The 16,600-nt window shown below is 33.7% G+C and overlaps 3 protein-coding genes across 4 annotated transcripts; 2 read left to right on the top strand and 1 right to left on the bottom strand.

Annotated features, from left to right (window-relative positions):
• On the top strand, positions 407-5,895 carry LOC109333619 (serine/threonine-protein kinase tricorner-like). Of its 2 annotated transcripts, none has more exons than XM_019569141.1 (14): positions 407-487; positions 795-1,141; positions 1,921-2,095; positions 2,223-2,306; positions 2,422-2,663; positions 2,856-3,072; positions 3,220-3,299; positions 3,610-3,694; positions 3,823-3,954; positions 4,035-4,148; positions 4,238-4,285; positions 4,848-4,932; positions 5,243-5,302; positions 5,425-5,895. In XM_019569141.1, exons 2-14 carry the CDS (start codon positions 915-917, stop codon positions 5,499-5,501), a joined length of 1,626 nt encoding a protein of 541 aa, XP_019424686.1. In that variant the 5' UTR covers positions 407-487; positions 795-914; the 3' UTR covers positions 5,502-5,895. The 2 variants fall into 2 exon arrangements, with proteins under 2 accessions (XP_019424686.1, XP_019424687.1); XM_019569142.1 differs by having other exon boundaries at positions 5,428-5,895.
• Positions 6,211-8,092, top strand: LOC109334103 (piriformospora indica-insensitive protein 2-like). Its single transcript, XM_019569676.1, has one exon. It carries the CDS (start codon positions 6,474-6,476, stop codon positions 8,040-8,042), a length of 1,569 nt encoding a protein of 522 aa, XP_019425221.1. The 5' UTR covers positions 6,211-6,473; the 3' UTR covers positions 8,043-8,092.
• LOC109333713 (cycloartenol-C-24-methyltransferase-like) lies at positions 11,549-15,243 on the bottom strand. The gene is made up of 14 exons (XM_019569271.1): positions 15,160-15,243; positions 14,823-14,889; positions 14,230-14,303; positions 14,059-14,143; positions 13,912-13,967; positions 13,759-13,813; positions 13,472-13,519; positions 13,096-13,179; positions 12,753-12,869; positions 12,568-12,651; positions 12,329-12,454; positions 12,077-12,174; positions 11,779-11,826; positions 11,549-11,736 (listed from the first exon to the last, which is right to left on the bottom strand). Exons 1-14 carry the CDS (start codon positions 15,222-15,224, stop codon positions 11,715-11,717), a joined length of 1,029 nt encoding a protein of 342 aa, XP_019424816.1. The 5' UTR covers positions 15,225-15,243; the 3' UTR covers positions 11,549-11,714.

Below are 16,600 nucleotides of genomic sequence, written 5' to 3' on the forward strand. Positions count from 1 at the left end.
AAAATGATATGAGTGTGCAATGTATGTTACACATTTAGACTTTGTATAGGGGTGTTAATGCTTCATAGTTCATAGCTTCTCATTATTTACATTTTAAATATATCTCTCATTATGAAATATGGACATATACAATTAATGTGTGTTTGACAACATTTTTTAAAGGGTTATGAGTTGGTCAACAATCATAATTTCTATGTTTGACATGGCCATGAGATAGCTTATAAGCTAGTGAAGTAACTTAATTGAATAAAAATATGATGGTTGGATTTGTTTAAGAAGGAGAGTTATGTAAAAAAAAGTATTAAAAATGCTTTTTATTTTTGATATATTTTAATGAAGAAGATCTTAACTCGAAAATGTAAATAACAATTAAGTTGTTTCTCCATTCTCATCACTCTTAAAGAGTACAATCTTGGATCTACTCTCTCTCACAAATGTTTCCTTGAATTACACTCTTTTTTTCTTAGCCCAAACTATTAATTACATGGTAATCCGATTTCTCTGCTTCTTCTCACATTTTTCAATCTAATTCATTCTTCTACATTTCCCTTCATTCCTCATTTTACCCTTTATCCATTATCCCTCAAACTAAAATATATATATTTTATTTTTCATGCTTCAACAATTAATCTATTCCCTCTTTCACAACTCAATTTTCATGTAAATATAATTATCTATCATTTCACCAATATAAGACTCAATTTTGCTTCATTTTAATCATTTACCCCATTTTTCTTCTGTTTCATTGTTTAATGTAGAAATCATAGGTGTGATTTGTGTTATGGCTGATGCAGGATCGTAAAGATTGTATTTTTTGGGATTTGAATGAAGCAATTTTCAAAAGGGGTGTATTTTTTTGGATTGATTGTGATGCAAGGAAAGAATGCTTGTTATTGATCTTAGTGATTTAGCAAATGGATTCTGCAAGGAGTTGGCTTCATAAGTTTCAGCCAAGAGATAAAATGAGGGCTACTTCGAGGAAGAAGAATGATAGTAATGGAGAAAATGAAGATTCAAGTGTTGTACCCCTTGATGAAGAAGCTCTTTCCAACATCACAAAGCAAAAGGTTGCGGCCGCGAAGCAGTATATTGAGAACCATTACAAAGAGCAAATGAAGAGTCTTCAGGAGAGGAAGGAGCGGTATGTTACTGAGTTTACATGTCATCCTTATCTCCTGCTCTTTACATCAATGTTCATAGCTCACACTATTCACTGATATTAAATTTTGTAATTAGTTTTAGTTGTGCACTGTTTCCTGGGAGTTTCCTTTTATTATACTTGTTGGAAGTCCTACATTGTCTGCCTCAATTTCTCGGGTGCGGGTTATATACTTATCGGGAAACTTCAGTTAATGTTAAATGTTTTTAAGATTGAATCTAACATGCTATTAGAGCCAAGGTTTGTCTCCATCATTATTTCATGAAACTAAATCTTTTCATAAATACTTTCATGGGCCATTGGATGATAGAACTTTCTTGATCTAACTAATGTTTGGTATCATTGGCACCCCTACTTAAACTATAAATTTGAATCAGGAAGTCTATTATTATCTAAACAATGTGCAGGTTTAATTGTTCATAAAAATATGATATAGTCAACTATATATAGCATATTTATGAAGAGTTGGCTGCATGTAGCAGCAAATAGATATAGTCAACTATATATAGTGTAAGCAGATATGGATCCTGTGGCTAGGCTTGAAATGTAGTATTGTAGGAGAGGGATTTCTCTCAGAAATGTTCTCTGAGGCGCAATCCTAGATGACCTTTGTCATTAGTACTAATTACCTCCTCACTTGGCTGAAGCATTTCAAAACTGTTGGAAGTGTTGCCTGTGCTTGAATGTTAAATTATTTTATGTTAGTTCCATTAGAAAATATGTTGTAGATTTTCCTAATGCGTACAGCGTACTTATAACAGACGAACCATCTTGGAAAAGAAGTTGGCTGATGCTGATGTCTCTGAGGAAGATCAAAACAACCTACTTAAATTTTTAGAGAAAAAGGAAACTGAATATATGCGCCTTCAAAGGCATAAGATGGGCGTTGATGATTTTGAGTTGTTGACTATGATTGGCAAAGGTGCATTTGGAGAGGTATGTATGTGCTTATATATGATATGAGTCATTTGACATGCATTATCAACTATTCGTTCTTCTTTGAGTTTCTAATTCTTTATCTACCAACAGTTCTACTTCTGCTCAAAATTTGAACTTGTTGCAGGTCAGAGTCTGTCGGGAAAAGACTACAGGTCATGTATATGCAATGAAAAAGCTAAAGAAATCTGAGATGCTCCGTAGAGGCCAGGTTTGCAGTCATTTGTCTTGCTATATTGTACACTTATGTAGAAGAGTAGCTTTTATGTCTAAGGTTAATGAACTGAAGTCCCCATGCTTAATTCCAATTTTCTTAATCTTTTCAGGTAGAACACGTCCGGGCTGAGAGGAACCTCCTTGCAGAGGTTGACAGCAATTGCATAGTCAAACTTTACTGTTCATTCCAGGATGATGAGTATCTATATCTTATTATGGAGTACCTACCAGGTGGGGATATGATGACTCTACTTATGAGAAAGGATACCTTGACTGAGGATGAAGCCCGATTTTATGTAGGAGAAACAGTTCTGGCGATTCAATCTATACATAAACATAATTATATACATAGGTATCTATAATTGTCTTATTATGCTAAATTCAACTATTCTGCATAGGGTTAGGTTTTGATAAACCTGGTATGCAATATGCACAACACACTTATAGAAATAAGTCTTGTTGTGATTGCATTCCACATCATTTTCAAATTAACCTTAGTCAATTTTACATGATAAATTAATTTTCCCAATGCTTCATGTTGCAGGGATATTAAGCCCGACAACTTATTACTTGATAGATATGGACACTTGAGACTGTCAGATTTTGGACTATGTAAACCATTAGACTGTAGCACACTTGAAGAGTCGGATTTTTCTTCAGGTCAGAATGCAAATGGATCTGCACAGAATGATGAATCTGCACCTACAAAACGCACACAACAAGAACAGTTAGAAAACTGGCAAAAGAATAGGAGAACACTAGTAACTTCTTTGCTATTTTTGTATTGGTCCATTTTTTTTGTTTTTTACGACAACGATTGCAAATGTAATTCTTCATATGGTGTTTTCTTAGTATTGAAATATATTTTTGTGTGCATGCTCGTGATTGTGAATAGATAAATGTTGCAGGCTTATTCTACTGTTGGTACACCAGATTATATTGCTCCAGAAGTTTTATTGAAGAAAGGTTATGGGATGGAATGTGATTGGTGAGTTTTATGCACGTGACTGTGGCCACTAAAGTGATTTTGCTCTGCTCTCTATGGCACATTTCATAACATCCAAGTTTATTCTTTTCATTCAGTAGTAGGTGATCATTTCAAAATGTTGCAAAATAATTTAGCATTCAAGTTTCTTACTTAAATGCTTGGGATGTTGTTGGTGACATTGTCCTTTTGTTCGCTTGTTTACTGTTTTTCAAGCATATTGGATTTTAACTTCATTTATGTGGAATTCATGAATAAACCTTAACGAGTTCATACATATTTTATTCATGACATAATGTTATGAAATTCACAGGTGGTCGCTTGGAGCTATTATGTACGAAATGTTGGTGGGATATCCACCTTTTTATTCTGATGATCCGATGTCAACATGTAGGAAGGTAATCTTTCCGATAAGAATGTTAACTGAGTAAATCTAATGTATTGTGACAATTTTGATTAAAACATAATAGTTCAGAGATTTTCAGTTTGGTATTGTGTGATAACTTTTCCCACTTTCTTTTTTCAGATAGTAAACTGGAAATCTCACTTGAAATTTCCTGAAGAAGCAAGGCTATCTCCAGAGGCTATAGATCTCATTAGTAAGCTTTTGTGTAATGTCAACCAGAGGTTGGGATCAAATGGTGCAGCTGAAATAAAGGTCTTGTTGGGGTGTTCTTTTCTAAATTCATAGAATTGTTATATAGGTGAGGTTACCCTTCATGTTGTATTCCTTTTCAGGCTCATTCATTCTTTGAAGGTACTGAATGGGATAAGTTGTATCAAATGGAAGCTGCATTTCTTCCTGAAGTCAATGATGAGTTAGATACTCAAAATTTTGAGAAGTTTGAAGAGGTGTTTGAGTATTCATATTGTTGCTTTATCTTGTCATGACCCATTAAACCTTGTTAAATCATTCTCATTTTACCTTTTTGAATCTGCAGTCCGATAACCATACTCAATCATCATCAAAAGTTGGTCCATGGAGGAAGGTATTCTTCGATGTTTGTTTTTTTATTTAAAGTTGTCACCAAGTTTTCTTACAGATAATAATGAGTTATGTCTAAATGTTGCATGAGTAATTGCTGTAACTTTAGAGTTTAGACTATAACATGAATTCACCTTCTTCCTTTATTTCCTAGAAAGGTTGAACTCATTCTTTTAAGAGGGCTGTGCATTTGTTAATCTTGCTAAATGAAGATTATGAAACATGCTCATGCTCGGGTTAACAATGGGTTTCATGAATATGTAAAGAAGGTAATATTTTGTAATTACTATTGAACTAAACACCCTCTTAATCTGTACTCAGGAGAATTTTGGGCATCCCAAATTAAAATATTCAAAGCATTTAACATCCAATTAGCCAGAAAATTGGAATGTCTTTTTGAAGCTTCAGCTGATGGTTGTCTTGTTCATAAGTTGATATCTATGATTTTTTTTCTTATTGTTATAGTTCTTGACTTCATGTTTCCATTTTCTTAGCTGTTATACCTCCTCTATGCCCCCCTTTAATTTTCTTATTCTTATTGTATCTTCATTATTGGGTTGATGCAGATGCTTTCATCCAAGGACTTGAATTTTGTGGGATACACATACAAGAACTTCGAAATTGTCAACGACTATCAAGTTCCTGGGATGGGTAAATTTCCTTTTTCTCCTTTTACTTGTGGATGTTAGTTTATAATGTTAATAACATTTCTTACATGGTTATATCTTTTGGCTAGGGATAGCTATTATGCTCTTTTGATTTATAAGAGGGTCAAATATTTATTTTTGGGAGAATTATGATTAAAGAACTCTTGGTTATTCGAACATAAAACATGAATAAGAAGAATGATTATTTTAATACTAAGACCACTTTTTTTTAGTGTGTACTACATTTAAGGATGTTGTGAAAGTAAATGATTATTATTCTCTTGTGTTGATTTTGCTTTCCCCTTGCCTTGCAGCTGAATTGAAGAAAACCTCCAAATCAAAGGCCAAGCCATCAGTCAAGTCACTGTTTGGTGGTAAGTTAACATCATTTTTACCATTTGGTTCCTTTTCTTCAATTTAGTTTTGTATCATATTTATCCCTGTTTCTTACTTGTAATACATTTTCATGTAATCCAATTGGCGTGGCATATAATAGATAACGAGTCGGAGACATCGGAGGCGTCTGAGGCTTCAGATGCCTCTATAAGCAATCAATCTGCTCATGGAAGTTAATTTTTTTAAAGGCCATGCCATCACAATTAGAGGTATCCCAAAGCAAGATGGAATCTTCCTCATAAGAAAGCAGTTTAGTGATATATCTGCTCAGACAGTGTAGAAGCCATAACTCAAGCATGTAGCTTTTATTTTTTTATCATTGCCATGTTTAATATCTTTGTAGATGTTATTTAAAGTTAGGATTTGTTGTGGACAAAATTAATGGTTACTTAATTGATGGCTTGAGGAAGAGCATGAAAAAGTGTTATGTGTGGAATCAACTGATTAAGCTCAAGCTAGCTTTAGAGATTTTGTTACTATTGAATTGTAAATCTATTCTCTGCTCTGTAATAAACAGATACCGAATGAATGAATGTTGTGTTATTTATACGATCAACTACTAGTGCTTATTCGGTCTTGTCCCAAGTATTTAAGTAGAAGTGGTTCTAACACATCGAATCTCTAGCTTCCACCTCCTAAGAGTTGTCATCCATAGAAAGCCTATATAAAATATCAGAATCAGTGTTGAAATGAGCAACCAAACATTGAAGATAATAAATAAGAAAAATAAATGAATGAAAGGGTATAATGAAATGGAGAAAAAGTCAGAAGCACACAATTTCCTTTTTGAGTGTTAAGATATAAAAGGGAGAGAGTGGATAGTGTGTTTGATGTGGCTTTATGCGACAGAGAAAGAGAGAGAGTATAGCAGAGGATTGCGGCTTGTCATTGATGGGTTTTGTCTCTCTTGTGTTGCATGCAAGTAGCAACAATAATAGCAAAAGGAAGCAGAAGCAGAAGCAACTAGAGTTGAAACTTGTCAAATAAAGTGTTATGTATGGTTTCATACTTCACGCCACCCCAGTTGCCTAGTTACTAGTTACTTATTTAGTTAACACATTTTTGCCATCTCTCATTTCAATATCTACACTCTTCCCACTTCCCACTTCCCACTTCCCACTTCCTACTTCCCACTTCCTACTTCCCACTATGGTTTTGGTTCTACTTTTATGGTTTCTGCATTTTCCCTCTTTTCACCATTTTAGACCCAACATTCTCTGCCCCCCTTTTCTCCTCCTCCTTCCCACATTCCCCATCAATCACACACCATTTGATCCTTTATTATACTCTCTAACCACAAAACATTTACTTGTCAAATCTCATCATTTCTCACCAATGTCTCTCTTTCTCACTCTCTTCATCTTTACCTTCTTCTCCATCATTACCCTCTCACACCAACAACCACCACCACTAGACCCAGCAGAGCAACAATCACTCTATCAAGTCCTCCATTCCATCAATCCCACCATCCCATGGCCCACTCTTTTCCCTGATGATGACCTCTGTCTCTCTTCCCCACATGGCATTCTCTGTGACTACCCTGCTTCCAACAACTACTCTCACATTGTTGAGCTCAACTTTGGTTATGTCTCTGATGACACTCCAAACCCACCTTGTTCTCTTAACTCAACACTACACCCTCTTCTCCTCACCTCATTCCCTCATCTCAAAAAACTCTTCTTTTACAAATGCTTCAACCAAACATCACAACATATCTCTTTCCCTTCCAATGTCACTTTCACTTTCTCTTCAAACATTGAAGAGCTTGTTTTCATTGACAACCCTTCTTTGATTACCCCTTTCAGTTCCATAGTCCAAAACTTTACAAATATTAGGAGGTTGGTGTTAATAGGGAATGGTATTTATGGTGAAATTTCAAACAAAGTTGATAACTTTGCCAACTTGGAAGAGTTGACTTTATCGAGTAATAACCTTTCTGGTGTGGTTCCAACAAGTTTGGAGAAGCTGAAGAAGCTTGAGATTCTGGATCTTAGTCATAACAAGCTTGAAGGGTGTGTTCCAGAAAGTTTTGGTAACCTCACAAACCTTGTGAAGCTTGATTTGAGTAACAACAGATTTTGTTGCAGGATACCAGAAAGTTTGAGAAGCTTGCAAAGTTTAGAGCTTTTGGACCTAAGCTTCAACCTTTTTGGTAATTTTGGGGTCCCTTTGTTCTTAGGAGAGGTTCCAAGGTTGAAAGAAGTGTACTTGAGTGGGAATCTATTAGGTGGAACGATTCCAGAAATATGGGAAAATCTTGGGGGTGTTAATGGAATAGGGTTTTCAAAGATGGGGTTGATTGGTAATATCCCAAACTCAATGGGGATATTGTTGAAAAACTTGACATATCTTGGACTCGACAATAATAACCTGGTTGGGCCTATTCCTGAGGAGTTTGGTCTTTTGGAATATGCAAATGAGATAAACTTGGAAAACAACAATTTGAGTGGTAGGGTCCCATCTTCAATTAAGGATGTTGGAGAGAAGCTTAAGTTGGAAGGAAATGAAAGACTATGTGTTGAAGATAAATTGAGATGTAGTGATGATAACAGATGCAGCTTCAACCAAGTGAAACTATGCAACAAACGAGATATGGATATCTTTGATGCTGTCCTTTTCAGTAGTGGTGGGGTTTCTTCGGTTCTTTTTTATCCTCTTATGTTGTTGTTGTTGTTGTTCATGTTTATGGAGTTATTGTTTGTCTTTACTTCATTATGATGGTTCATTCTCATTCATACATAGCAACTATAGGTCCTACTCAATGATTTAGAGCATTATTAAGATACATTTTATCATTTGTTTCACTCCATAATTTATATTTGTTTGCATTTATGATTGACGTAGAATAGTAAGAAATAGAACAATTTGAAAGATAAAAATTGGAGCTGTAATTTCAATTTCTTTGTATAGAATATGTAAATATATATTAGCAGAAGAGAGATACTTGCAAACAATTTTCAACTGAATTGTAACACAAGTTGGGCAGGCTATTATAGTAAATACACAATCTCTAATGTCAAATCTTAACTAAGCACATTCTAATATAATTGTTTTAATTTGAGTAATTGGGGTAATTTCTGAAGATATTTTCATTAGACCCTCTTTCAATTTGTGCATCTTCTTGAAAGGACCTTTTTTTGGTCCTAGAATGAGAATGAGTTGATCCATGACTGTGGTTCTTTGTTTGGGCTCTTGATCCACCACCAATAGAACCATCTTTTGTGGTCAAATTAGAGTGAGATGTTTTAGGAGGCAAATCATTATTACTATTCTCTTGTGTGTGGAGTTGGAAAGAATCAACATCTTCTATGGATTTGGATATATGGGATGATGAATCCTTTGAATGATGTTTAGATGACTTTTTTGGTTGCCTTGGTTTGTCTGATTTTTCCTTAGCTTGATACTCTCTCATGTTTCCTGTTGATAAATCTTTCTCATTATCCACATGCCTTGATGAACCTCTTCTGCTTGAATCTGTGTTGAGACATTTTTAACATTCAGGTTTCAACCAATGCTAGCAAAATGTTTTATCAACATTTAGATTTAGGAACATTGATTTCCATAATGCAAAATACTTGCTTATACTTTAAAGTTTAAGACATAAAGTTGCATATTCATGGAAAAGATAATGACAGAATAATAAGTTAGAAGCCTTTTGTTCAAATGCATAAATAAATACATATAAAAAATATAACTTTCATAAAAAATTACACCTTTATGCTTAATTATTCAAATGCAAGAAGGTGCCGATGGATGATAATTATATGTACCTTCTCTTGGTTGTTTTCGTGAATGATGAGATTCTTTAGTATGATTGTCTCTATTAGGATCTAGAGATTCGGACGATAATTCTTGAATAGATTCAAACCCGCCTATCTAAAACAAATAAAGTAGTACTTTTAAGATTTTTTCTAATTCAATAATGAGATAATTATGTAGAATAAATTTAGACAACTTTTAGAACAATCAAAATCTTTATAAAATAAAGTACAACATTGCATTATTAAAATCAAAATTATCTAAGAGTCTTGGAGAATAGAAGTTGTTAAGAATTAGTGTTGACATTACATTTTTTTTGTTTTTATTTAAACTCACAAAACAAATTTTAGAGGTTTGAATATGGTAACTAAAAGTTAAAAAAATTGAAAGAGATAGTGAATTACAGAGGTGACAGAAGAATTATGAGAATGATTATTATCCACTCCAATATGTGCTACATGCTTTACATCTGTGGGATGACCAATCTCTATTTCTGGTTCTTCATCATTATCTGCATTTTCATGCTTTTTCTTCATTTTCATGATCATGAAATAATATATACATACAATAAGGTGAGATATATGTTAGTTACCAAATATCTGAGAAATGAATCTAAGACCTTTAAGAAGGCCCTTCACCTTAGAGTTGTTGGACATCTTCAACAAATCTTATGTGTTGGAATATTTTTTTGCACAACTTATAAACCTGTACCTACCCTTTAAGGAGCATTATGATAGCATTTCAAGACTCATATAATTGTTGAATTGAATAAATGTTCTAGATAGAACCCTTCAATTAGGATAAAGACATATATTTTGTACTGTTTTCCCTTTTTCCTTCTCTGGACATGCAAAAAAAAATGATCTTATATGATTGTTGTTAATGTCATATGAAGAAAGGGAATCATTTTTCAAAGTTAATGTGTTATGGAAGTGTCTATGATGAGGAAAGGGAAGAAAGCAGGAAGTGAATTTGTGTTTAAAAGCATACCCATTTTTTATTTTGCTAATTCTATGGTAATAGTTTGGTTGTAGATTTTCAGCTTCAATCAAAACCAGAAGCTGAACGAAAATTTAGGTGTGGCAAAGAAATCAATGTTATAGGTGCTATATTTAGAATGATCTGAACATAAAAGGATTATCCACTAGGCATGGTTATGTGGCCAAACTTTCTATACACTTCAATAATTTAATTAAGTATTTTGGTTTAGTCATTGGTATTGTGAAAGTTGTAGAAGTTGATGATTGAATTTGTTGAGGCAATGACAAACAGAGTGAAAAGAGAGAAGAGGAATGAATGAAAGATTGATTTGTAACTGAATTCTCATTGTGTAAATTCTCATTGTATAGTTTGTCATATATGTGTCTGAATTCTAAAATGCTGGTGTTCATCAACACCCCCACAAGCTGGCTGGTGTATAGTATGCATGTCAAGCTTGGAGTAGAAAGTCTGGAATAGACTAGGTGAAAGTGTCTTAGTCAAAATATCTACAATATGAGAACTAGAACAAATATACATGAGATGAATTAAGCTAGATTGTATCCTTTCACGAACAAAATGTAATCAACCTCTACGTGTTTGGTTCTCTCATGGAAAACAGGATTTGCTACAATATGAAATGATGATCAGTTATCACAATAAAGTACTAATGGTTCTGTATGCTGATATGCAAATCCTTGAGAAGATGACCCTATGTAAAAACAATAGCCTGAGACACATCTTCTATTATCAAGGCAAGCACCCCAATATAACTATAAAATTTAAGATTACCAATGTGAATTCCCTTGCAGCTCCTTGCAATTTTCATAACCAAGAAGAATTTAAGATTACCAAGATCTTTAATGCTAAACTTAGAATCTAAAAGTTGCTTTAAATAGTTAATCTCATCAAGATTATCTCCTTTTAGTAGCAAATCATCCACATAAACTAATATAACTATAAAGGCAAGGTGGACAAGCTTTGTTTGATGTACAAAGAATGATTAGCATTAGATTTAGTGTATCCAAACTGAAGAACACTGGTAAGTTTAACATGTCATTGTCTACTTGTTTGCTTTAAGCCATAGAGTGAACACCAAAGGCAATGATAGCAATATGAGTCCATTGACTACTTGCCCTAATGCCAAAGGCATTGTCGTTCTTGGTTGCCCAACTCATTGATCACTAATCACCATTTACTACTACCTTTTATTTCTTTACATTATTTCCACTTTGTAAATAGAATTTTCCCATTTCTATAAACTTTTTACAAGAAAGTGGGCAACTCATATTCTATCCATTTCCAACACTCAGCATCTATGAATTTTCTACCTTAAATACATATTTATAGAAATGCATAAATATTTAAAGGATGTTTTAAGTTGTGGTCACTGCTGCGTTTATCTAAAACCAAGAGCCACCAAATTTGGGATTTCACCATGTGTCCTTAATTACCATTTTAATTTGAAGAAGAAAAGGTAGCAATACTTGGATGAACAAATGTGACAAGAAAGCTCATATATTCGGGTCAGTTCTATAGCAACCAGTGAAGCAAAAGTTACACTGCTTCCTCTTACAATAATCAAAGTTTTGATAACTTTAAAAATAAATAAAAAAGCAATGCCAAAGACAGTATTAACTCTGGCTCCTGGAATCACAGTAACTCCTGTCTATAGCCACAAAAGCAATTAGCTCCCACACTTTAGTTACTGTCTGAGTCAGGCTTCCGTGCCAAAAAGAAGTACATTGGTGTGAAAATCTCTTTCCTGCAAAAAGTAAACATAAGCAAGTCAAGTTTCTTTTTGACATTGCTCTTCTCCAGAAGAAATAAATCTTTCATAAGTCAGTGTTCTATAATCCTAGTATTTAATTCATCAGGATTTCTCTCATGGCTCATACGAACTTCTAATATACATAGGCTGAATCAGGAGATTTTAATTGAGACGGCCAAAGATAACATATGCTATGTCACAAAGGTAAGCAAAATGACATCAAGAAGATAATTGGGGAACTTACTTTCCACCTTCAACAAGTCCCTCAGCAGCCTTCTCCAGGAAATCTTGAACCCTTAGACTCCCCTTTGGAGCCAGGCCAACATACTCCAGAGCCTTGACCTACAAATTTGTCACCGGAATCAGCATTTAATTTAGTAATAAAAGGAATCCTAAAAATTATAACAAGCCAAATTACAGAGCACTATAAAGAATCATATCCAAAAGATAGCTAAAGTGAAATAAATAGTAGCTGTAATATATTTAGTAGCAATACCATGTTTTTGGTGAAAAATCGCCCAACAGCTGTTAGACGGAAGCTGCTAAGTGAGAAGTGACTTGTGTCTAAAGGCAAGTACCAAGGAAGAGGAGAGTCCACTGCTAGATCTTTTTCCCAAATCACCTTCGAACACAAAATAGAATGGATCTCCCCTCAGTTAATCTGGTTGTTAATCTCTAAGATAATAAAGGAACAATAATATTGAAGTAATAAACTAATTAGAAACTGATGTTCACCTCAAAACCTGCTTGTTTCAGAGCTTCAAGACACTTTGTGGTCAACCTAATGTCAGGAAGCCCATCACCAATCTCAATTTCTGCCTGTAACAATGAATTTTATGTACTATATTACAAACCAAGTAGAGGCTTCAACAGAATCTATAGATAACATCAATCTGAATTTTTATACCTCTGTATCATACCTTAATTTTTTGGTGTTCTTGGTTACTGGGATCAAAAGAGTCAGTCATGCACCATTCATATGCAGCAAAACATTGACCAGGCTTTAGCACTCTATAAATCTCTTTATAGCATCCATACTATACATAATCACATAGCAGGAAAAAAAGTGTTAGGAAATACAAATTGTAGAAACCATTTCGTAGATTCACAGTTAACACATGCACTTCATGTTGCTATGCATGGCCACGTCAACGTCCACAATATTTGTGGTATGGGTGCAAATATAAGAAAGACAGAAAAATGTAGTAGGGAAAAAGGGGTATGAGTGTGAAATTAATTAGAGCAGAAAATATTGCCACATACAGCATCTGGTGCATGGCAAGTGGCTTCTATCGCATACACTGCATCAAAACTATTGTCTGGGAATGGCATTTTCATGAAATCAGCCTGCATTATCAAATATAGTAATCATGTAAGCCATAATTTTAAATCATATAATTTATGAGTATATGTTTGGTTTTGGGTAGTTTAAAATAGCTTCTTAGCCAAAACCTTTTCAACTTAGCATTTTGATTGAGCTTTTCTGAATACAAGTAAACTCAACACACAAAAATAAATGTTCAACACAATATAGAATTGGAGTAGAACAATTTTACAAAAAATTGATCCATATGTGCAATGGTAGGCCTACCACCTCCAACTCCCAAAAAAGGAAAAAATTGGTTTATGATATATCAACCTTGACAAAGTTGCAAGTCTTGTCCACTCCAGTAATGTGATTAAGTTGCTGTAGATTTAAGAACAAAAAAAAATGAGAGACTGTGTATTGAATTAATGTATCAATGTATCAATGTTACTTAATAAAAATTAAACAATACTTTAAGAAATGGCAGTTCAAGTGCCTATGAATCTATAACAACTACATACGAAGAATGAATATGCGAAAAATTCTTGTGTCAATGAATTACAATCTATACCTCAATTATATCATGAGTACATTACAAATTTACATCTCATAATACATACCTTTCCTCTTGTTATCTGATACTCATTGTTATTCAACCCTGTAATTGATGAAGAGCTGCACAAATACATTTAACCATATTTCTGTTAGCCAGTAAACGTAGAGCCGGGTACAGCAATGGGAGAGGAAGCCTATTTAACGGTAATTCCGTTCACCTGAATCGAGAAATTTCTCTTAATGGTCCCCCAATTCCACATCCAACATCCAAAACCTAAAACAAATTGAAGCGCATGAGTTTTTACTGTACCACATACTGTAAACCTGATATCAGTTTACTACTTTGATGTATTGAGCATGAAAACCTTGTGTCCAGGCTTCAGGCCAAGTTGCAAAGCAAGGAAGTGTTCATGTCTCTTGATGCTCTCTCGTAGTTCTTCACCTTTCCATCTGAATGAATAGTGATAATTATCAACATGATCAATTGAACAGAAAACTCTTCAATTATTTAAGTGCAGTTTGAAGCAAATAGACACCTGGGTGCAAAATGGAAAGATTCTCCCCAGCCAAACTCATAAAAGCTGGTAGCAAGATCATAGTACTTATTCACCTGGAAACAAATATGAAGATCTTATTATATTCTTTCTTCACAAAATCAAATTGACTATTCATTAATAATTAAAAGGTGTATTCCCGGACAACACAATTCATGTTATAAACAACATCACATGCATGACAGAATGAGGATAGCTGAAAACAGAGTCAATGTTCATTAATAATTATAAAAAAGAACAAAGTTGATATAAATGTACTTACTACTTAGCTTAACAACCACTCTAACTACTAAGATACCCAAAATGATAGTTTGGATAGTTGTAGTAACATGTGAATCAGATATCTTCATAAAAATTGTAAATGACGATAGAATTTTCTTTTCAAGTTTGTCTTAGCACACCTTCTAGGATTATAATTTATTCCACAAAAAACTTGATTCCCTTTTTGGAAAGAGTAAACATATAAATTGTAAAGAATGGTGCAAGGCATACATATGCGCCTTGACAATAAGATTAGAACTAGATATGCTAAATGCCTATTAAAAAATTGGTTTATAGATATTAAAATCTCTCACCATGTCAGTGTAGTTAGCTTTCCTCTCTTCCTCCTCACCTCCATAGCAAACATGATACTTTTCATACCTGACCCAAAAGATCAGTGGATTTTATGAGGCTCACATGAAATAAAGATAAATATGCATGAAATGCAGCAGCCATAATACTTTCCTATGAGATCCAGTACAAGAGGGTTATTGAATAATAATTATGAATAGCTCCATTTTTATATATAATGGACACCTTAATATCAGATCCAGAAGCACAGAAATGTTGATATTTTATTTATATGTAGTAATTATCAATGAATGAAGGGTTTGAGAAAAGAGAGAGAGATAGAGAGAGATATATATATACTGTTGAACAGCAGAGAGAACTTGTTGCTTTTGAATGCTGCCACCGAGGTTAGATGCCAAATCCATTATGGTTCTGGGAATAATGAATCTGAACGCAGAAAAAGAAAAGAAGGTTAATGAGAATAATGAATGTATGAGAATAATGAATGTGATGGTGACGATGACGAAACTCACGGAGGGAGAGAGAGAAAGAGAGAGAGAGAATGAATGAATAGAAAATGGAAAAAAGGTGACAAAGGAAAAAAGAAGAAGAAAGTTGTTTATATATCTTGTTTGTTTGGTGGAATTATATAATTCCATTTTTGCTTTTTTCATCTTATACTTTAATATTATATTATCAATTTACTTTTCCTTTATTCATGTAATAATTTGCATGCTCTAAATGGTATAAATGTATAAAGTTTCCTAACATAGAGTGAGTCAGTTTTGTTAGTTGATTAGTTTTTCTAGTTTTAGTATTTGGTAATTGGGTTATGTTATAAATATAATGTAATTCTTCAAACTTCAAAAGGCCGTCTTCATCAATAACTCAGGAAACTCACTGTCCCGTATATATAGTTGGCTGAAGAGTATAAGGTTTAGGGTTCTTGTTCTTTCCTAATCAAAATATCAATACAAAGCTCAAACTATATCTATATCTATGTGTAGGGATGATAATATACCGAATCAACTCCATATTTATTCGAAACTCAATTTATTATTTAGCTCGATAAACATAGTTCATAAACCAAATGAATTGAATTTAAGTTCATTAAATAAACGAGCCGACTTGAGTTCAATATTGTTCGACTTTATATTTATTATCTTATCCACACAATTATTATCTTCACTAAAATAATCCTCCAAGTGGGCCCACAGTTTTTCTACTCCACACAACATATCTAATGCAAATCATCTAAACTTGCATGAAGAAGACTTTTATTACTACCTTTCCCTCATCATTTCAACTTCCTACAACTCTTTCATCACTCAAATTTACCTTCTTTCCTACCATGGAAGCTCTCTCAGTTGGTTATTATTATTTGCACATAAAAAATGTACTAGGCCATGAACTCAAAAACAGATACAACCCCATATTTGTTACTCTACTATCCTCTAAGGATAGAGAGAATAAAGACAAGGGAGGAAAGCTGAGAATGTTGAAAATGTTGAGTGGCTTTGAGAAGGTTGGGAAGAGACTGAAGCAGAATTTGAGTCCACAGCAAAAGGGTGATTGGAAAGACTTGTTCCTCATGAGTTTATCATTTGCTGTTTATGTCTACATATCTCAAAAGCTAGTCTCTGCTTATTTTGCTTGGACTTCTATGCCCAAGCAAATTTGGTAGTTACTTGCTTTTTGCATTTGTATTTTATTATAACTTTTGGTCATTTACTCTGTTGTGCAGCTTTAATTCTGTATGAAAGCACAAAAATAAAGGAAAGAACCTCATTATCTATAGTAA

Source organism: Lupinus angustifolius, chromosome LG19 (genome assembly GCF_001865875.1).
Source record: "Lupinus angustifolius cultivar Tanjil chromosome LG19, LupAngTanjil_v1.0, whole genome shotgun sequence".
Lineage (NCBI taxonomy): Eukaryota > Viridiplantae > Streptophyta > Magnoliopsida > Fabales > Fabaceae > Lupinus > Lupinus angustifolius.

Bases quoted from the DNA above. Each gene is read 5' to 3' on its own strand.
- LOC109333619 (XM_019569141.1), top strand. From the start codon at position 915: ATGGATTCTGCAAGGAGTTGGCTTCATAAGTTTCAGCCAAGAGATAAA. The intron at 3,955-4,034 runs GTCTTGTTGGGG...ATTCCTTTTCAG, and splicing joins ATGGTGCAGCTGAAATAAAG to GCTCATTCATTCTTTGAAGG. The intron at 5,303-5,424 runs GTAAGTTAACAT...GGCATATAATAG, and splicing joins AGTCAAGTCACTGTTTGGTG to ATAACGAGTCGGAGACATCG.
- LOC109334103 (XM_019569676.1), top strand. From the start codon at position 6,474: ATGGTTTTGGTTCTACTTTTATGGTTTCTGCATTTTCCCTCTTTTCAC.
- LOC109333713 (XM_019569271.1), bottom strand. From the start codon at position 15,224: ATGGATTTGGCATCTAACCTCGGTGGCAGCATTCAAAAGCAACAAGTT. The intron at 14,304-14,822 runs GTGAGAGATTTT...ATTTGTTTCCAG, and splicing joins AAGCTAACTACACTGACATG to GTGAATAAGTACTATGATCT. The intron at 13,520-13,758 runs GTATGTATTATG...TTAAATCTACAG, and splicing joins ATCAGATAACAAGAGGAAAG to CAACTTAATCACATTACTGG.